This window comes from Falco rusticolus, unplaced genomic scaffold (assembly GCF_015220075.1).
Source record: "Falco rusticolus isolate bFalRus1 unplaced genomic scaffold, bFalRus1.pri scaffold_114_arrow_ctg1, whole genome shotgun sequence".
Lineage (NCBI taxonomy): Eukaryota > Metazoa > Chordata > Aves > Falconiformes > Falconidae > Falco > Falco rusticolus.
The window spans coordinates 29695-50606 of record NW_023618151.1 but is presented as its reverse complement, the minus strand read 5'-3'; the positions used below and the strand labels follow the sequence as shown (position 1 = coordinate 50606).

The 20912-nt window shown below is 66.4% G+C and overlaps 3 protein-coding genes across 6 annotated transcripts in view; 2 read left to right on the top strand and 1 right to left on the bottom strand.

Moving 5' to 3' along the window:
* Positions 1-5: 5 nt before the first annotated feature.
* Positions 6-5826, top strand: LOC119141963 (mediator of RNA polymerase II transcription subunit 25-like; the record flags this gene model as incomplete). The annotated part of the gene is made up of 10 exons (XM_037374663.1): positions 6-149; positions 608-693; positions 800-857; positions 982-1089; positions 2553-2741; positions 3328-3417; positions 3506-3580; positions 3945-4163; positions 4715-4883; positions 5529-5826. Coding segments are annotated over 10 exons (1248 nt in total), but the record flags the coding sequence as incomplete, so codon positions are not given.
* A 504-nt stretch (positions 5827-6330) lies between these two features.
* LOC119141965 (sarcoplasmic reticulum histidine-rich calcium-binding protein-like) lies at positions 6331-10755 on the top strand. The gene is made up of 7 exons (XM_037374664.1): positions 6331-6600; positions 8846-9320; positions 9403-9491; positions 9919-9987; positions 10063-10117; positions 10440-10476; positions 10624-10755. The coding sequence occupies exons 1-7, from the start codon at positions 6367-6369 to the stop codon at positions 10658-10660; spliced, it is 996 nt and encodes a 331-aa protein (XP_037230561.1). The 5' UTR covers positions 6331-6366; the 3' UTR covers positions 10661-10755.
* Positions 10756-11068: 313 nt separating this feature from the next.
* PPFIA3 (PTPRF interacting protein alpha 3) overlaps positions 11069-20912 on the bottom strand; it is a 29759-nt gene continuing 19915 nt past the window's right edge. For 2 of the 4 annotated variants that reach the window (XR_005102111.1, XR_005102112.1), the window contains exons 21-27: positions 16097-16297; positions 15200-15262; positions 15060-15086; positions 14384-14559; positions 13869-13966; positions 13289-13464; positions 12486-12554 (exon numbers count right to left, since the gene is read on the bottom strand). Coding sequence is in view for 1 of the 4 variants with exons in the window: in XM_037374658.1 (XP_037230555.1) it covers positions 11529-11587; positions 11831-11993; positions 12486-12554; positions 13289-13464; positions 13869-13966; positions 14384-14559; positions 15060-15086; positions 15200-15262; positions 16097-16297 (1032 nt within the window). In the remaining 3 variants the exon portion in view is untranslated. Of the gene's footprint in view, positions 11280-11526; positions 11588-11830; positions 11994-12485; positions 12555-13288; positions 13465-13868; positions 13967-14383; positions 14560-15059; positions 15087-15199; positions 15263-16096; positions 16298-20912 lie in introns of those variants that run through there. The other 2 variants (XM_037374658.1, XR_005102113.1) reach the window with 2 other exon arrangements.

The following is a 20912-nucleotide window of genomic DNA, read 5'->3' as shown; positions in this document are numbered from 1 at the left end:
CCCTCCGCCTCCAGCCCAGTGGGGGCCCCCCCAGCAGTGTCACCCCCCAGCCTGCAGCCCCCCCGCTGGGGGCCGCCCCCCTGCCAGGACCCCAACAGTCTGTGAGCAACAAGGTGCTGGCGTGGAGCGGGGTGCTGGAGTGGCAGGAGGTGAGGGGGGGCCGGGGGGGGTCCTGGGAGGGGGGCAGGGTGGTCCTGGGGGGCTGGGGAGGGGGTGAAGGGTCCTGGGGGGGGTGTCTTGGGGGGCTGGGGAGAGTGGGGTGCTGGGGAGGCCGGAGGGGAGGGGGGGTTTGGGGGGGTGGCTGGGGGTACTGGAGAGGTCTGGGGGGGCCCTGGGGGGGTCTGTAGGGTCTGAGGGGGTCTTTGGGAGGGTTTGGGGTGGGTCTGGGGGGGTCCTTGCGAGGTTTGGGGGTGGTCTAGGGGGGCTTTGTGGTCTGGGGGGTCTTTTGGGGCTCCCAGGGTGCTGGAGGGGGCGCAGACCCCCTGGAGAGCGGCTGGGAGAGCAGGGGTGGGTGCTGGGGCAGGGGTCTGTGGGTGCCAGGGTGGGTTGGGGGGCAGGAGGGGTATGTGACACCCCCCTCCCCCAATTCCTCCGTGCCCCCCCCCAGAAACCCAAGCCGGCCTCGGTGGACTCCAGCACGAAGCTGACGCGGTCGCTGCCCTGCCAGGTCTACGTCAACGCCGGGGAGAACCTGTGAGTGGGGGCTCGGGGGGCCCAGAAGGATTTCGGGGGGGTCACGGGGCTGGGGGGGCCATGGGACCCCCAGGGTCACCCCTTTTTTATTCCGCCCCCCTCGCAGGAAAACAGACCAGTGGCCGCAGAAGCTGATCATGCAGCTGATCCCGCAGCAGCTCCTGGTGAGGGGGTGGGGGGCTAACCCCCCGTTTTGGGGTGCCCCTGCCCCCTGGGGGGTTTGGGGGTGCCCCCAAGCCCCCACCGGCAGGTTTTGGGGAGCCCCTGACCCTCCCGTGCCCCCCCCAGACCACGCTGGGACCCCTCTTCAGGAACTCCCGCATGGTGCAGTTCCACTTCACCAACAAGGACCTGGAGTCGCTCAAGGGGCTCTACCGCATCATGGGCAACGGCTTCGTAAGGACCCCCCGGAGACCCCCACCCCCCGGGACCCCCAGCCCCCCCCGGGGACCCCTCCCCCCCCAGGGCCCCCCGAAACTCCCCTGTCCCCCCCAAGTCCCCTTACAGCAGCCCCCCTGCCTTGCCCCTCCTCGGTCCCCAGCATCCCTCCAGGCTGCTGCGTCGTGGGCAACGGCTTTGTAAGGACCCCCCGGGGACCCCCCCAACACCCCCCCAGGGACCCCCCAAACCCCCCGGGGACCCCTGGATGCCCTCAGGGACCCCCCAAACCCCCTGGGAACCCCCCCAAACCCTCTCAAAGACCTGCAAACACCATCAGGGCTTCCCAAATCCCCTCAGAGATCCCCCCAGAAGACCCCTCCCCAGAGACCTCCTACCCCCCCCCCCCCCGAGACCCCCCCCAAACACCACCAGGGCCTCCCACATCCCCCCAGAGACCCCCAAATCCCCCCAGAGACCCCCCAAAAATCACCAGAGCCTCCCAACTCCCCCGGGCCCCCCCAAACCTCCTCAGACCCCCCCAACCTCCCCCAGTGCCTCCCAAATTCCCCCAGAGACCCCCCAGCCCCTCCTAGACACCCCCCAGCACCCCCCCCAGGGCCTCACAATCCCCCCCAGAGACCCTGCAACCCCCCAGGGTCCCCCTAACTCCCCCCCGAACACCCCCAAACCTCCCTGCCACACATCTGCAGACAGGCCGTGTCTCCTGGCTGCATGTCCCCGACATGTCGCGTGTCCCTGACATGCCACGTGTCTGTGCCACGCGCCCCTGCCATGCTGCATGTCACATGTCTGTGCCGTGTGTCCGTGTCACATGTCCCTGACATGCCACATGTCTGTGCCACGTGCTGTATGTGTCACACGCCCCTGACACGCTGTGTGTCACATGTCCGTGCCGTGTGTCCATGTCACATGTCCCTGATGTTACATGTCTGTCACTTGCTACACGTGTGTCACATGCCCCTGACACCGTGTGTCACGTTTGTGCCGTGTGTCCATGTTACATGTCCCTGATGTGCTCCATGTCCACATCACATGCTGCATGTGTGTCATACGCCCCTGACATGCTGCGTCATGTGTCCCTGATGTGTCACATGTCCGTGTCACATGCTGCATGTGTCACACACCCCTGACACACTGTGTTGTGTGTCTGTACCATGTGTCCGTGTCGTGTGTCCCTGACATGCTATGTGTCCGTGCCACACGCCCCTGCTGTGCTACATGTCTCATGTCTGTGCCGCGTGTCCATGTTGCGTGTTCCTGATGTACCACATGTCTGTGCCACATGCTGCATGTGTGTCACACACCCCTGACACGCTGTGTGTCACGTGTCCGTGCCACGTGTCCCTGATGTGCTGTGTGTCCCTGACGTGCGGCCTGCCCGCACTGCGCCCCCCCCCTGCCACCGTGGCGGGGCCGTACCGCGTCACGTGTCACTAGCGTGTGGCATGTCCCTGCAGGCGGGCTGCGTGCACTTCCCGCACACGGCGCCCTGCGAGGTGCGCGTCCTCATGCTGCTCTACTCCTCCAAGAAGAAAATCTTCATGGGGCTCATCCCCTACGACCAGAGCGGCTTTGTCAACGGCATCCGCCAGGTCATCACCAACCACAAGCAGGTGCAGCAGCAGAAGATCGAGCAGCAGCGCAGTGTGAGTGACCCCCCGGCACCCACCCACCCCCACGGAACCCCCAGGGCACCCCCAGACCCCCTGGGGCACCCCCAGGGCACCCACGGACACCCCAGGCACCCCCAGGGCACCCACGGACCCCCCCAGGGCACCCACAAACCCCCTGGCGCACCCACACAGTCCCCTCTGGGACACCCATAGACCCCTCCAGGCACCCACAGGTCACCCATGGACCCCCTGGGGCACCCACAAACCCCCCAGGCACCCCCAGACCCCCTGGAGCACCCCCAGGGCACCCCGAGACACCCCCAGGGCAGCTACAGGGCACCCACAGACCCCCCCTGGGACACCCACAGACCCCCCCGCGCACCCACAGGGCACCCACGGACCCCCTGGTTCACCCCCAGACTTCCAGGGGCTCCCACGGACCCCCCTGCATACCCCCAGTCCCCCCAGGGCACCCCCCAGACCTCTTTGGAAAAAGTATTCGTGTCCCCTAAGTGCCCCAACCCCCCCGGGGGGGTGTTTTTGTGCCCCCCAGCTTCCCCCACCTCCTTCAGGGGGTGCTGCCCCCCCAGGACCACCCCCAATTCCTGTCTCCCCACAGCTGGGGGGCTCAGCCCCCGTCCCAGGCGCCCCTTCCTTCCTCCCCAAGCAACCGGGGACCCTCCCCGTGGCCTCAGGGGTGCAGCCTCAGGTAAGGGGGGGGCAGGGGGGTGGTGTACGGGGTTTGGGGGTGCCCTTGGTCGTCCCCCCCCCGCTCACCCTTGCGCCCCACCCCCCAGATGACTGGGCAGCAGGTGAGCCCGGGCATGGCCACGGTGGGCATCATGGAGGAGCAGCAGCGACAGCAAAGCCTGGTCTGGGGGGGCACTGAGGGGCTGGGGGGGGCACTGAGGGGCGGGGGGGGGCACTGAGGGGCGGGGGGGGGATTGTGGGGGGTTTGGGGAGCGGCTGGGGGGTTACTGAGGGGGCACCAAGGGGCTGGGGGTTGGGGGGTGGCACCGTGGGGCTGGGGCCATTTTGTGGGAATCTTTTAGGTCTGGGGGGAATCTGGGGGTCCCTGAGGACCGCGGGGGGATTTGGGGGGCGGCTGGGGGATTTGGGGGGTTCCTGGGAGATGGGGGGGTCCCTGAGGACCAGAGGGGGGTTGGGGGGGGCCCTGTGCTTGCGGGGGGGCACCCATGGGGGTGCCCAGCCCCCCAACACCCCTCCCCCCCCCAGTTGCAGCTCCGAGCGCAGCAGCAGGCGGCTGCCAGCCAGCAGCAGGCACAGCCCCCCCCGGCCCCCCCCGCTGCCTCGGCGCCCCCCCCGGCCCCCCCGGCCCCGGGGCCCCCCCAGCCTGGGCCCCCCCAAACCAACCCGGCAGGGGGGGCCCTGCTGCGCCCCCAGAACCCCGGTGCCAACCCCCAGCTCCGCAGCCTCCTGCTGAGCCAGCAGCCGGTGAGTAACGGGGACACCCCAGAACGGGGACCCCCCGAGACAGGGACACCCCCCCCAAAAACAGGGACCCCCCCATAATTGGGGGGGGGCAGCAACAGCCCCTTAACGGCTGGGGCTTTATGGGGGGGCTCTGTGACACCCCCCTGTACTACCGGGGGGGGGGGCCTGGGGGATTTGGGGGGGGGCTCTGAACCTTCGGGGGGGCAGATGGGGGTAGGGCAGTAACGTCCGCCACTTGGGGGGGGCTGAGGGGCAGCAACTGCCTGGTGATAGTCTGGGGTTTGGGGGTCTCTGAGCCCTGGGGGGGGGCATCTTTGGGCTCGGGGGGGGAATTGGGGGGGGCAATAACTCCCCCATTTTAATTGGCGGGGGGGGGGCAGGGGGCTGGGGGGCAGTACCCCCCCTCTTGGTGAAGGAGGGGGGCATTGCCTGCCCCTGTGGTGGCTGGAGGCGGGGGGGGGGCAATGTTCGCCCCCCTGCTGGCTAGGGGGGGGGGGGGGGTGCAGCCCCCCCCCGCCGGCCCCCCTTGACCCCCCCCCGTGTACCCCCAGCCCCAGGGGGGGGTGCCCCCCCCGGCGCAGCCCCTGCACCACCTGCAGGCGCCGGCGCAGCCCCTCCTGCCCCACCAGGCGCTGGGCCAGGGGCAGCTGCCGCTGCTGCACCCCCCCCCGGGGCAGGCCTGGCCCGCGCCACTGGGGCCCCCCCGCGCCCCCCTGCCAGGTAAGGGACCCGAGGGACCCCCCCGGGACACCCCCCGGCACCCCTCCCCACTGCGTCCCCGAGGGACCCCCCCCCCGCCCCCCCCGGGACCTCCCCCCACTGCCCCCCCCCCACTGCCCTCTCTGGGACCCCCCCCTACTCCCCCCCAGACCACTCCACTGCCCTCCCCCCCAGGGCCCCCCCCCTACACTCCCCTGGGACCCCCACTTCACCCCGGGGACCCCCCTACACCCCCTGGCACTCCCACTGCCCCCCCCTCCCCCCCCCACTCCCCCGGGACCCCCATTGCCCCACCCCGGTACCCCCCTACTGCCCCCCCTGGTCCCCACAGTGGCCCCAGGCCCCCCCTCCCTTGTGAGTCAGCCCTGGGACCCCCCCTGCCCCCCCCCCCGCTCCCCCCCCGCCCCCCCCCCCCGCTCCCCCCCCTGCTCCCCCCTGCATCCCCCTCCTATGTGGACACCCCTCCCCGGCCCCCCCACTGTCCCCCCCAGCCCCCCCTGTGGCCCCATCCCAGGTGACCCCCCCCAGGACCCCCACCGCCCCCCCCCCATTGCCCTTACCCTTCCCTCCCCCCCGCGGCCCCACGGCGGCTGCCCCCCCCCCCCGGCCCCCCGCAGCCCCCCGACCCTGTGCTCCCCCCCCCAGGCCAGATGCTGCTGCCCCCCCCCGGCCCGCGGGGGCCCCCCCAGCCTGGGCTGCAGCCGGTGCAGGCGCCCAGCGTCATGGAGGAGGACATCCTGATGGACCTCATCTAGGGGGGCGCGGGACCCCCCCGGGACCCCCCCGGGACCCCCGGGCACCCATTTCCCAGGGCACCCCCCCCGGGGGGACCCCTGCACCGAGAGACCCCCCGGGGGGGAACGGACAGTGTGCATCCCCCCCCGCCCCGGGACGCTGTGTGCCCCCCCGCCCCGTGCTCATTACACCGGGATCTTTTGCACTCGCTGAATGGTCTGGTGGATCCCGGGGGATCGAGGGGGGGGTGCGGGATCTGGGCGGGAGCCTGGGATCCAGGCGGGAACCTGGGGCCTGGGATGGGATCTGGGATCCCGCAGGGATCCCCCTGGGACCCCTCCAGGGCACCCTGGCACCCAAGGCCGGGGTGGGGGGTCAGGGGTCCCCCCAAGGTCGGGGGTCCCCAGGGCCGGGGTGGGGAGTCGGGGGTCCCCAAGGCGGAGGGGCTCCCAGAGTCGGGGTCGGGGTCCGGGAGTCCCCAGGGTCGGGGGGTCCCCAGGGTCGGGGTGGGGGTCCGGGTGTCCCCAGGGTTGGGGTGCTGGGGTGGGGGGTCCCCAGAGTCGGGGGGTCCCCAGGGTCGGTGGGGGTCCCCAAGGCGGAGGGGTTCCCAGAGTCGGGGTGGGGGTCCGGGAGTACCCAAGGTTGGGGTGCTGGGGTGGGGGTCCCCAGAGTCGGGGGTCCCCAAGGTTGGGGGTCCCCAAGGGTCGTTGTGTTGGGGTCGGGGGTCCCCAGGGTGAGGGTCCCCAGGATGGGGGTCCCCAAGGTGGAGGGTCCCCAGGGTCAAGGTGGGGGTCTGCAGGGTGACGGTTTATTGGGCGTCCCCCCCCGCGCAGCGCGCCGGCCCCGCCCCCGCCCCCCCGCAGTCAGCGGCCGCCAGCGGGCAGCGCGCGCAGCCGCAGCGCAGCGGCACCGGCAGCGCGAGCCCCGGGTCGGCCCCGGGGGGGCACCCCCGGAGCGCGCGCCGCTCGTAGCGCACCCCCAGGTAGGTGCAGGCAGCCTGGGGGGGGGGGCCCAGCGCGCTGCGGTACACGGGGGCCTGGGGGGGGCGGGGGGGGTGTCACCGCGCGGCACGGCGCCGCGGGACCCCCCCAGCTCCCTGGTACCCTCCCCCCCCCGCACCATGGTACCCCCCCCCCCCAGCCCCCTGGGACCCCCCCTGAGCCCTGACAACCCCCTTCAGTGTCCCGGGACGCCCACAGTTCCGCGCCCCCCCCCCCCCCGCAGTGCCCCGGGACCCCCGGTACCCCACAGCCCCCCCCCATCAGGCCCCCCCCCCGATGTCCCCCCATGGCCCCCTCGCCCCCATAGACCCCCCCAGCCCCCTGCCCTACCCGCGTGCAGCAGTACCCCCTGCCCTCTGCCCCCGTGTCCCCCCATAGCCCCTCCCCCGCCTCCAGCCCCCCATAGCCCCTAGAGACCCCCCGCCCCCCAGTACCCCCAGCCCTACCCGTGTGTGCCAGTACCCGTCACCCCCATAGCCCCCCCCAGCCCCCTCAATCCCCTACCCACGTGTGACAGCATCCCCCACCCCCATAGCCCCCCCAGCCCCCCAATCCCCTACCCACGTGTAACAGCATCCCCCACCCCCATAGCCCCCCCCAGCCCCCCCCAATCCCCTACCCACGTGTGGCAGCATCCCCCACCCCCATAGCCCCCCCCCAGCCCCCCCCCAGCCCCCTACCCACGTGTGGCAGTACCCCCCGCCCCCACAGCCCCCCACAGCCCCCCCCAATCCCCTACCCACGTGTGGCAGTACCCCCCGCCCCCATAGCCCCCCCAGCCCCCCCCCAGCCCCCTACCCGGGTGCGGCAGTACCCCCCGCAGGCCGTGGTGGTGACAGCCATGCACTGGGGACACTCGTCCTTCTCCAGCGCCACTGTCACATTGATGGGGCGGCAGGGGGGGCGGCCCGGACCCCCCCCCACGGGGCTCCCCACAATCAGGGGGGGCCCCGGGGCCAGGGGGGTCCCCACCACCAGGGGGGTCCCCATCAGCGTCACCAACACCAGCACCTGAAGGACACGGGGGGAAGCCTGGGGGGTCTGCCCCATGGGGGGATCCCCGTGGCCCCCCCATCCCACAGCTGCCCCATGGGGGGGTCCTCATGGCCTCCCTGCCCCCACATCCCCATGATGGGGGTCTCCATGCCTGCCCCCCCCTCAGCTGCCCCTAGTTGGGGTCCCCATGGCCCCCCCCACCCCACAGCTTGCCCTCCCAGCCCTACAGGTGCCCATGGTGGGGGTCCCCATGGCCCCCCTGCCCCAGCTGCTCATAATGGGGGTCCCCGTGGCCCTCCTCCCCCACAGCTGCCCATGGGGGGGTCCCTATGGTTCCGTCCCCCCCCCCCAGCTGCCCCCCAGCCCCACAACGTCCCTCTCGCACTCACCTGCGCACCCCCCATGATGCTGTGGGCCTGGCACCTCCTGGGGGGGGTCCCCTTTATCCCCCATCCCCACCCCCAGCTGCCTCCCCCCCCCCAAGGCTACCTGGGGGTGGGGGGACAAGGCCAGATAGGGGACCTGTTGTTGGTGACACACATCCCTTGCCCCCCCTCCCCCCCACTTCGTGTCCTTCCTGCCCCCGCTTGTCCCTGAGCCCAGACCTCCGGCTTCCCCCAGGGGAGGGGGAGGGGTTAGGATGCCCCCCCCAAAAAAGTGACCAATACATCTGGGTATCCCATAACCCCTCGGGGCAGCACATGACACACACACACACACACACACACACGGTGGCTATTTATAGCCCTGAGGGGATCCAATTACTGCCCATCCCCCCCCCCCCCCAGAATAATGGGAGGGGGAGGGGGGGGCTGCCCCCCAAGTGTGCGGCAAAGCGAGTTTATTTGGGGGGGGGGGCCTGTGGGATGGACCCAGGCGTCCGGGTGGCCTTTGGGGTGACCTCAGGTCACAGCTCCCCCCCCCCCCCCCCCCAAATGGGTTTATTTATAGCGGAGGGGGTGGTGGGGGTGGTGGGGGAGGGGTGGGCAGCTGGGGCTGTCGCTCAGAGCCGTCGTCGCCATGGCCGGGTCCTGGCTCCTGGGGCTGCTCCTGGGGCTACTGCTGGCCCGGGGCCCTCCCGGCGGGGAAGGGGGGACCCCCGGGGGTCACCATGGCAACGAGGAGCATCCCCATCACCATGGCAACGAGGGGGGCGGGGCCCGGGATCATCCCGGCGATGGGGAAACCCAGCACCGCCATCATTATAATCATCATCACCATGACGACGAGGAGGCTGGGCATCATCGTCATGGCGACAGCAGTGGGGGGGACCCCCCTGGTCATCACCATGGCAGCGGGGAACCCCAGCATCACCGTGGTGACGGGGAACCCCCCTTTCATCATCATCATCACCACAACGGCCACCATGGGGACCGGGACCCCCAGCACCATCCTCTTCCTCACCATGACCCCACCAGTCGTCACCATGACGATGAGGAAGCCCCCAACAACCATCGCCATGGTGGCGATGATGATGATGATAAAGGCCACCATCCCCATGACGATGATGAAGGCCACCACTACCACCACGATGGCAAGGAAGGCCACCATCACCGTGACAACGATGATGAAGGCCACCGTCACCATGGCGATGAGGACCACCAGGGCGATGAAGGCCTTCACCGAGCTGAGCCCCCCAGCTCTGAGGAGGATGACGAAGATGAAGATGAGGATGGTGACGGGGCCAGCTCTGAGGAAGATGAAGGTGGATGGGCCGGGGTTGGGGGAAGAGGGGACACTCAGGTGTCAGGGGTGACACCTCCCTTCCCCCTCCTCTCAAATTTCAGGGAGTGAGGAGGAGGAGGAGGAGGAGGAGGAGGAGGCCGAAGGGCGCTACCAGCCTGGCTCCATCTGCCGCTACTGCACCTTATGCAAGGTACTGGGAGGGGGGGGCAGGGGACCCCCCGGGACAGAGACACCCCCCCAGGGACAGACATGCCCCCCTGGGGACCCCCCTGGGACAGGGACCACCCCTTGGAGACAGAGACTCCCCTGGGACAGGGACCCCCCCAGGGACAGACGTAGCCCCCCTGGGGACCCCCTGGGAACCCCCCTGCCTGGCACAGGGACCCTCCCCCCTCCTTGGGGACAAGAGACGCTCCCCCTCCCCCCTAGGATCAGGGCCGCTCTGAGCAGGGGAGGGGACACATGACACCCCCCCCGGGGGTCAGAGCCCCCCTGGGACAGGGACCTCCCCCTTGGGGACACCCCCCATCCCCCGGGACCAGGGCCACTCCTGGGGGGGGGGGGGGAGGGGGGACACAAGACCCCTCAGTGACCCCTTTGCCCCCCCTCATTTCCAGCGCTGCCGCCTCTGCGCCCACTGTCCCTGCGCCGAGGGTGACACCGGTGACCACTGTCCCCACTGCCAGGTAACCCCGTGACCCCGCGACCCCTGTGACCGTGACCCCTGTGATCTCTGTTACCCCCCCTTTCCCCCCCCCCAGGGCTGCCAGTTCTGCTACCTGTGCCCCCTGCTGTGTGACACCGCCTGCCAGCCCGGTGAGACCCCCACCCCCACCCCCCAGACCCCCCCAAATCCCCCTGAGCCCCCCCAGACCCCCCACGACCCCCCCAAATGCCCCTGATGTCCCCCAAACACCCCTCAGACGCCCAAAGTGCTTCACGACCCCCCCTCATGCCCCTGGACACCCCCCAGCCCCCCGATGCCTCACGGCCCCCCCCAAATCCCCCGAGCCCCCCCCCAAACCCTGCTATGACCCCCCCCAGCTCCTCCCACGACCACCTGAGTCCCCCCCCAGACCCCCCCACCCCCCAATGAGGGGGGTCCACCACCCTCCCAGACCCCCCCTTTGCCTTCCAGGGAGCCTCGTGGACGAGCTCTCAGGGGCTTTACTGCAGTAAGTGCTCCCCCCCCTCCCCAAAATGGGGGGGCCCAAACCCCCATCACCTTGCCCACCCCCCCCCCTTATTTTTGGGGGGGGTTGTGTGTGTTATGTATGTGTGATTCCCCCCCCCCCGCAATTTAATCTTCCCCCCTCCGCAAGGTCACTCGCGAGCTTCTTCGAGGCACCAGAAGCCTGAATGGATCTGGGGGGGGCCGGGACCACCCCCCCTCAGCTGCCCGCCCCCATGTCGTGCCCCCCTCCCCATTTTGGGGGGGTGGGCTGCAAATAAAAGGCCTGAAACGCTGGTGGTGGTATATGGGGGGGGGGGCAGCTACAGAGATTGGGGGGGGCTATAGGTGAATGGGGGGGCCCAGGGGGCTCTGTAGGGTCAATGGGGGGGGGGGCGACCCCCATTTCCTTTTTTTGGGGTGGGGGTGACACAAACTCCGCATTTTTGAGGGTTTTGGGGTTGTTTCCCCATTTTTTTAATTTTTTTTCCATGCAAAACCCCCCCCCCGTGCCCCTCCCCCCCCCCAAGATGAGGGAATTAAAAAGGGGGGGGGTTGCTGCGGGGGAGGGGGGGGGCAAGGCAGTGGAGGGAGGGGAGACCCCCAACCCCCCCCCCTTTTTTTAGCAGCAGATCCAGAGCCACCTGGGGCTTGGCAACTGGGGGGGGAAGCCCCCCCCCCCCCCCCCAAATACCCCCCCCTGCACACACACATGGGGAGGGGGTGGTTTGGGGGGGGACGGTTTTTGGGGGTGTGTTCTTCCCCACCCCCACCCCCCCCAAGGCTTCATCCATCACTTCAGGGCACCTGGGGGAGGGGGGGGGAATAGTGAGGGGGGGCCCACAACCAGGACACCCTCCAATTGAGCCCCCCCCTCAATTTCGCACCCCCCCCTCCTCCCCCATCACTCAACCGCCTGTCCCTATTACCCCCCCCCAGGACCTTCCCCCACCCCCACCCCAGCCTCCCCATTTTCCCAGCCCCCTCCCCTATTTCTCAGGGGTGCCCTCCCCAATCCTGCCTCCCCCCCCCCCCCATTCCAGCCCCCCCTCACCGCTAGCAGGAGTAGGTCCGCACAGACACCCCATCCCCTCTTTGGGGGGGCAGCGAGTTACCTGAGGGGGAAGGGGCACAGCGTCAGGACCCCCCCCCCCCCATAGCTCTGTGCCCACCCCCGTGGCTTCTCCACCCCCCCCATATGACCCAGCCCCCCCCCCCCCCATTTCCAGCCCCCCCATCCCTGACCACCCCGAGTCGTCCACCCCCACAAGCCTCCCCATATGGCCCAGACCCCCCCATTTGCAGCCCCCCCCGACCACCCCCAGTCTGCCCCCCCATACCACCCGCCCCCCCCTCACCCTCAGGCTGGATCTTGCGCAGCGGCAGGGCGGGGGTCCCCAGGGGCCCCCCTCGGAATGTCGGGGGCAGCATCTCGGCGGCGTCGGGGCCCGCCCCCCGCAGCTCCTTCTCCCGGAACAGCTTACGCCAGGACGGGGAGCGGCTGAAGGCCTTGGAGCCGTCCTGGGGGGGGCACCCATGGGTGGGGGGGGGCACCCTGACCCCTCAGACAGGGACTGGGGAGGCGGGGGGGGGGGGCTGGAGGGTCCCTGAGGCGGTGGGGGTGGGGGCTAGAGGGTCCCTGAGGGGGTGTCCATGTGTAGGGTGGGGGCACCCTGAGCCCTGAGATAGGGGCTGGGGGGTCCCTGGGTGTGTATGGGGGGGCACCCATGGGTGGGGAGGCACCCTGAGCCCTGAGATAGGGGCTGGGGGGTCCCTGGGGGTGTATGGGGGGGCACCCACGGGTGGGGAGGCACCCTGAGCCCTGAGATAGGGGCTGGGGGGTCCCTGGGGGTGTATGGGGGGGCACCCCGACCCCTGAGATGGGGACTGGGTGGGAGCTGGAGGATCCCATATGGTGGGGCCACCCATGGGTGGGGTCTCTGGGCTCCCATGGGGGGGGGGGGTGTGTGTCTCATAGGTGCGGGTCCCATGGAGGGGGGGTCCCGGCCCCACCTCGTCCAGGCGCCGGTCGGTGCCCGCGCTGATGAGGGCGCTGAACTCCTTCTCCAGCAGCTGCCGCGCCTGGGGGGGGCTGTGGCTGTCCAGCTCCCCCAGTCCCTCCCAGTTGCCCCCAGTCCCCTCTCGGCACCCGCAGGTGCTCCCAGTGCCCCCCAGTCACTCCCACTTGCCCTTAGTCCCCTCCCAGTTTCCCCGGTCCCCTCTCAGCACCCCCAGGTGCCCCCAGTCCCTCCCAGTTCCCCTTAGTCCTCTCCCAGTTGCCCCCAGTCCCCTCCCAGTTCCTTCCAGTCCCCCCCAGTCCCCTCCCAGTCCCTCCCAGTTGCCCCCAGTTCCCTCCCAGTACCTCACAGCCCCTCCCAGTTGCCCCCAGTCCCCTCCCAGTTCCTTCCAGTCCCTCCCAGCCCCTCCCAGTTGCCCCCAGTTCCTCCCAGTCCCCTCCCAGTCCCTCCCAGTTGCCCCCAGTCCCCTCCCACTACCTCCCAGTCCCTCCCAGTTGCCCCCAGTCCTCTCCCAGTTCCTCCCGGTCCCCCCCCAGCCCCTCCCAGTCCCTCCCAGTTGCCCCAGTTCCCTCCCAGTACCTCCCAGCCCCTCCCAGTTGCCCCCAGTCCCCTCCCAGTTCCTTCCAGTCCCTCCCAGCCCCTCCCAGTTGCCCCCAGTTCCTCCCAGTCCCCTCCCAGTCCCTCCCAGTTGCCCCCAGTCCCCTCCCACTACCTCCCAGTCCCTCCCAGTTGCCCCCAGTCCTCTCCCAGTTCCTCCCGGTCCCCCCCCAGCCCCTCCCAGTCCCCCCAGTGGCCCACCTGGGTGTTCTGGGTGGGGATCTGCAGCAGCAGGGCCAGGTCAGCCCAGTCGAAGGTGTCATCGAGTGCCAGCAGCGCCCCGTGCACCCCGCTCTCCCCCAGGTTGCGGGCGAACTCCTTCAGCCCCACGCTCTGCACCCACGCCGTCACCCGCTCGTTCGACCACACCACCACGTCTGGGGGACACGTCACTGCCCCACGGCACCCCACAGTGCCCCACAGCACCCCATGGCACCCCCATGGCACCCCGAGGTGACCCACAGCACCCCATGGCACCCCCATGGCACCCCACGGTACCCCCACGGCACCCCCATGGCACCCCAAGGTGACCCACAGCACCCCACGGCACCCCACAGTGACCCATGGCACCCCATGGTGCCCCAAAGGAACCTCAGGACCCCCCCAGACCCCCACAGGCCCACTCAGGATACCCCAGGACCACCCCCCAACCCCCAGGCCTCCCCCCGGACACCCCAGACTCCCCCAGGACCCTCCCAGGCCCCCGTACCGGTGCTCTGGGCCTGGCTCTCCCCTTCAGGACCCCCTCAGGACCCCCCAGGAGCCCCCTGGACCCCCGTACCGGTGCTCTGGGCCTGGCTCTCCTCCCGCCGCCGCTCCAGCTCCTTCCGATCGTAGTTGAGGCGTTTCAGGCACATGATGCCGTAATGGAGACTCACCCTGGGGGGGGGGCTGGGGTCACCCTGGGGGGGCTGGGGTCACCCCGAGGGTCCCAGGGTCACCCAGAGGGTCCTGGGGTCACCCTGAGGGTCCCCCTTCCCAGGGTGGGTACCTTGTTACCTGGGGAACCCCCGTTCCCAGAGACCACCCCCCATCCCCAGTGCCTCCCATTCCCAGGGGGATCCTCAATTCCAAGTGGCGTCCCCCATCCCAAGGGGGGGTCCCCCATTCCCAACCCCCCCCCCCCCTCCGATCCCCAATGGTTCTCCCCCACCCCATACAACCACCCCCATCCCTATTGCCCCTCCATCCCCAGGTCCTCCCCTCCCCTTTGACCCACACCCCACACCCAGGACTAACCCCTCCTCCCCCAAAAAAATAATTAGGGGGTGAGTGGGGACCCCCCCCCCCACCGACCGATGGAAGGAGTCGACCATCTTGAGCTGCCCCCTCAGCTCCTTCTTGCTGAGGTGGTCGAGCATCCGGGCGTCCACCAGCGACTCCATGAAGTAGCTGCGGTACTGGGGCAGCCCCAGGCTGGGCAGCCATTCGTTCCCCACCCACTCGTGGTTCATGTCCCCATAGGCCAGGATCTGGGGACAGCCACCGCCTGGCACCGCTGGTCCCCCCCCACTGCCAGCCCCTGTGCCCGCAGCCCTGCCAGGGCCCTCCCTGGGAAACCTGTCCTTTGCCCTGCCAGGACCCTTCTGAACTCCCCCTTACCCCTGCCAGGACCCTCCTGTGAAACTTCCCCCCCTTATCTCTGCCAGGACCGTCGTGCAAGATCACTTGTGCCAGTGGCTGCCCTCGTGCAAGGCTCAGGGTTCGGGGGCGGGGGGGGCAAACCCTCGTGCAAGGGGCAGGACACGTGCAAGGTCCCTCGTGCAAGGCTCTGGGGGAGGGGGCTCGTGCAAGGTCATGGCAGCCTGCAAGGCCCCCTGTTCCTGCAAGGTCCCCGTGCAAAGCCCCATCCTCCTGCACAAACCCTCGTGCGAAGCCCTGGGCTCCTATAAACCCCTTGTGCAAGGCCCCATCCTCGTGCAAGGCCCATCGTCGTGCAAGCCCTTGCCCTCGTGCAAGCCCCTGCCCCTACCTGCTCCCAGCTGATCTCCTTCGTCTCCTGGCAGCGGTGGGGGAGGGGCGGGGGGGGGAGACGCATCAGGGGGGCCCATCCCCCCATCCCACGACACCCCACCCCCCCTCCTCGTGCGTCACACGAGGGCTCACGCTCACCGGCTTGGTGGTGGCCGTCAGCGACTCCATCTCCTCGTGAGTCATCCAGACGTTGCCTGTGGACTGGGGGGGTGACACACACACGTGTCATTGGGGTGTGCAAGGCACTGGTGCAAGGGACTCGTGCAAGGCACTCGTGCAAGGCCACGTGAGACCATGCAAGGCCCCCCCCGAGCGCGGGGCTGTGTGAGGTCCCCGTGCAAGCGCTGGTGTCAGGCCCCTCATGTGAAACCCCCTACACGAAACTCCTCCTGTGAAGCCCACATGCAAGAGCCCTTGTGCGAAGGCCCTAGTGCAAAGCCCCCCGTGCAAGCCCCCTCACGCAAAGCCCCTGGTGTGAAGCCCCCTGCATGAGCCCCCCCTGGTGCAAAGCCCCCCGTGCAAAGCTCCCCATGTGAAGCCCACCATACAAAGACCCTGGTGCAAAGCCCCCCGTGCAAGGCCCCTCATGCAAGACCTCTTGTGCCAGGCCCCCCCCTGCAAATCCCCCCGTGCAAAGCCCCTGCGTGAAGCTCCCTGGTGCAAATCCCCCTGTGTGAGGCCCTTGTGCAAGGCCCCCCAGTGCAAAGCCCCCTGTCCAAGGCCCCTCGTGCAAAGCCCCGGTGCAAAGTCCCTTGGGCAAGGCCTCCCACGCAAAGCCCCTCATGTGAGGTCCCTGGTGCAAATCCCCCGGTGTGAAGCCCCTGTGCGAGGCCCCCGTGCAAAATCCCTGGTGCAAATCCCCCCGTGCAGAGCCCCTGCGTGAGGTCTTTGTGCCCCTTGTGCAAGATCCCTGGTGCAAAGCCCCTGCGTGAAGCTCCCTGGTGCAAATCTCCCCTTGCGAAGCCCCCGTGTGAAGCCCCTCGTGCAAAGCCCCCCATGAAAGGCCCCTCGTGCGAGCCCCCCGTGCGAGCGCACCGTGCGTGCGGAGGCGGGCGCGGAGGGGCTGGTGAGGGACACCATCTCCTGGATGGCCAGGCGCAGCTTCAGCCGGTGCAGGGGGTTGCTGATCCCGATCTCGCGCTGGATCTCCGTGTCCGACAAGTTGGCCATGATGGCGCCGCTGCGCACGTTGGCACGGCACGCGGCCACGTACCAGGCCGGCATGCCCACCCACAGCTGCACAGCACCCTGCTCAGCACCCATCCGGCCACGGCACCTGACACCCAGCACCCACAGCACCCAACACCCAGCACCCGGTACCCAGCAACCACAGAACCCACAGCACCCACGGCACCCAGCACCCAAAACACCCAGCATGCCCACACACAGCTGCACAGCACCCTGCTCAGAACATGCTCCACGGCACCCGGCACCCGGCACCCAGCACGACAGCACCCACAGCACCCACAGCACCTATGGCACCCACAGCACCCACAGCACCCATGGCACCCACAGCACCCACAGCACCCACAGCACCTATGGCACCCACAGCACCCAGAGCACACAAAGCACCTATAGCACCCACCGAAACCTGCTCAGCACCTATAGCTCCCACAGCACCCACAGCACCTACAGCACCCACAGCACCCTGCTCAGCACCTATAGCTCCCACAGCATCCACAGCAACTATAGCACCCACAGCACCCTACTCAGCACCTATAGTTCCCACAGCATCCAGAGCACCTATAGCACCCACAGCACCCAGAGCACCTATGGCCCCCACAGTACCTATAGCACCTATAACACCCACAGCACCCAAAGCACCCAGAGCACCCTCAGCACCTATGGCACCCACAGCACCCAAAGAACATATGCCACACACAGCACACACAGCACCCACAGCACCTATGGCACCAACAGAACCCACAGCACCCACACAGCCACAGCACCTATAGAACCTGTGGCACCCACAGCACCCAAAGCACATATAGCACCTATAGCACCCACATCACCCTGAGCACCCATGGCCCCCATAGCACCTATAGCACCCACAGCACCTATAGCACCCACAGCACCTACAGCACGCAAAGCACCTATAGCACCCACACTACGCAGAGCACCCACAGCACCTACAGCACCCACAGGAATCACAGCACCCACAGCACCTATAGCACACACAGCACCTATGGCACCCACATCACATATAGTACCCACAATACTTATAACACCTATAGCACCCACAGCACTTATAGCACCCACAATACTTACAGCACCTACAGCACCCAGAGCACCTATATCACACATAGCACCCATTGCAGCTATAGCACCCACAGCACTCACAGTACCCACAGCACCTATAGCACCCACAGTACCAAGAGCACCTATAGCACCCACAGCACTCGCAGCACCCACAGCACCTATAGCTCCCACAGCACCAAGAGAACCAACAGTATCCACAGCACCCACAGCACCTATAGCACCCACAGTACCCACAGCACCAATAGCACCCAGAGAACCTATAGCACCCACAGCACCTATAGCAGCTATACCACCCCCAGCAGCCACAGCACCTATAGCAGCTATAGCACCCACAGCACCAAGAGCACCCATGGCACCCACAGAACCTATGGCACTCACAGCACCCAGAGCAGCCACAGCATCCACAGCACCTATAGCACCTATAGCACCCATAGAATCACCTAAATCACCTATAGCACCCACAGCAACGATAGCACCCACAGCCCTTATAGCACCCAAAGAACCCACGGCACCCACAGCACCTATAGCACCTAAAGCACCCACAGTACCCAGAGCACCTATGGCCCCCACAGCACCTATAGCACCTATAACACCCACAGCACCCAAAGCACCTATGGCACCCACAGCACCCATACCACCCACAGCACCCGGCACCCAGCAGGACAGCACCCACAGCACCTATGGCACCCACAGCACCCAGAGCACACAAAGCACCTATAGCACCCACTGAAACCTGCTCAGCACCTATAGCTCCCACAGCACCCACAGCACCCAAAGAACATATGCCACCCACAGCACCTATAGCAATCACAGCACCCACAGCACCTATAGCAGCTATAGCACCCACAGCACCTATAGCAGCTATAGCACCCACAGCATCTATCACGCCCACAGTACCCACAGCACCTAGAGCACCCACAGAATCTATAGCACCCACAGCACCCACAACAGCTCTATCACCTATAGCACCCACAGCACCCATACCACTTATAGCACCCACAGCACGTATAAGACCTGTGGGTAACTGGCTAGCTGAAAAGGTCACACAGACATAGTCCAGCCCCTGGACAGAAATGCACATCGCTCTCAGCTTCTCTGAAGTAAAGCAAAATACACTGGCCTTGGCTGTCCTTGTTACACAGAAACAGGAAGATCGCGGTGGGAAAAGAATGTTCCAGGTGGGAACAGGTAACTCCAGAAGAGAAACCAGGGGCGGGCTTGGTATTTAGGCAACTAACCAATAATGAGCTTAACTTCTGTAATATGCATGAGCTAATTATAACAAGGCGTAAAAGGTGACCGTAAGGGACAATAAACGAAGTCTGCTGATCACTCATATTGAGTGACTGTGTCTTCCCTCCGTCGCAACAAAACCCCACAGCTCCCACAGCATGCGCAGCACCCAGAGCACCTACAGCACCTATAGCACCCACAGCACCTATAGCACCCACAGCACCCACGTCACCTACAGTTCCCACAGCACCTATACCACTTATAGCACACACAGCACCCACAGCATCCACAGCACCCACAGCAGCTATAGCCAGCTATAGCACCCACAGTACCCACAGCACCCATGGCCCCCATAGCACCTATAGTACCCACAGCACCCACAGCAGCTATAGCACCCACATCACCTGTATCACCTATACCACTTACAGCACCCACAGCACCTATAGCACCCATAGCATCCGCAGCATCCACAGCAGCTATAGCACCTATAGCACCCACAGCACCTATAGCAGTTATAGGACCCCCAACACCCACAGTACTTGTAGAACCTATAGCACCCACAGCATCTAAAGCACCCACAGCACCTATAGCACCCACAGCACCCACAACAGCTATATCACCTATAGCACCCACAGCACCTATACCACTTATAGCACCCACAGCACCCACAGCACCTATAGCAACCAAAGCATCCACAGCACCCACAGCAGTTATAGCACCTATAGCACTGATAGAACCTAAAGCACCCTCAGCACCTATAGCTCCCACAGCACCCACAGCACCTATTGCACCCACAACACCAAGAGAACCCAAAGCACCTCGAGCAGCCACAGCACCCACAGTACCCACAGCACGTATAGCACCCATAGCATCACCTAAATCACCTATAGCACCCACAGCACCCACAGCAACTATAGCACCGACAGCACCCACAGCACCTACAGCACCCGCAGAACCCACAGCACCAACAGTACCCCTAACACCCAGAGCACCTATAGCACCTACAATACTTATAGCACCTATAGCACCCAGAACACCTGTATCACCTATAGCACTCATTGCACCTATAGCACCCACAGCAGCCACAGAGCCCAAAGCACTTATAGCACCCACAGCATCCAAAGCACCCACAGCATCCACAGCATGCACAGCACCCACAGAACCTATCACACCCACAGTGCCCTCAGCACTTATAACACCCATAGCATCACCTAAATCACCTAGAGCACCCACAGCACCTATAGCACCCACAGCAGCTATAGCACCTATAGCACCTGCAGTACCCAGAAAACCTATAGCACCCAGAACACCTATAGCAGCTATAGCACCCACAGCACACAAAGCACCTATAGAAGCTATAGCACGCATAGCACCCACAGCATCCACAGCATCTATAGCACCCACAGCATCCACAACAGCTATATCACCTATAGGACCCACAGCACCTATAGCACCAACGGCACACACAGCACCAACAATACCCACAGCACCTATAGCACCTGCAGCACCCAGAGCAGCCACATCAGCCACAGCACCTATTGCACCCAGAGAACCTATAGTACCCACAGCACCTATAGCAGCTATAGCACCCACAGCACCTATACAAATTATAGCACCCACAGTACTCACAGCAGCTATAGCACCTATAGCACCCACAGTACCCACAGCACCTATAGCACCCAGAGCACCTATAGCAGCTATAGGACCCCCAGAACCTATAGCGGCTATAGCACCCACAGCACACACAGCACCTATAGCAGCTCTAGCACACAGAGCACCCACAGCATCTATCACACCCACAGTACCCACAGCACCCATAGCACCCACAGCATCTATAGCACCCACAGCACCCACAACAGCTATAGCACCTATAGCACCAACAGCAACCACAGCATCCACAGCATCTGCAGCATCCACAGCACCCACAGAACCTATAGCATCCACAGCACCCACAGCAGTTATAGCACCAATAGCACCGACAGAACCTAAAGCACCCACAGCACCCAAAGCACCCATAGCACCCAAAGCACTCACAGCACCTATAGCACCAACAGCACCTAAAGCACCCACAGCACCTATGGGACCTATATCACCTATAGCACCCAGAGCTCCCACAGCAACCACAGCACCTATAGCACCCACAGCACCCACAACAGCTATATCACCTATAGCACCCACAGCACCTACACCACTTATAGCACCCACAGCACCTATAGCACCTATCGCACCGATAGAACCAAAAGCACCCACAGCACCCACAGCACCTATAGCTCCCACAGCATCCACAGCACCCACAGCACCTATAACAGACATAGCATCACCTAAATCACCTATAGCACCCACAGCACCCACAGCACCC

Coding starts and splice junctions, on each gene's coding strand:
- LOC119141965 (XM_037374664.1), top strand. CDS start 6,367: ATGGGGGTCCCCAAGGTGGAGGGTCCCCAGGGTCAAGGTGGGGGTCTG. Junction 9,321..9,402: donor CAGCTCTGAGGAAGATGAAG/GTGGATGGGCCG, acceptor CTCAAATTTCAG/GGAGTGAGGAGGAGGAGGAG. Junction 9,492..9,918: donor GCTACTGCACCTTATGCAAG/GTACTGGGAGGG, acceptor CCTCATTTCCAG/CGCTGCCGCCTCTGCGCCCA.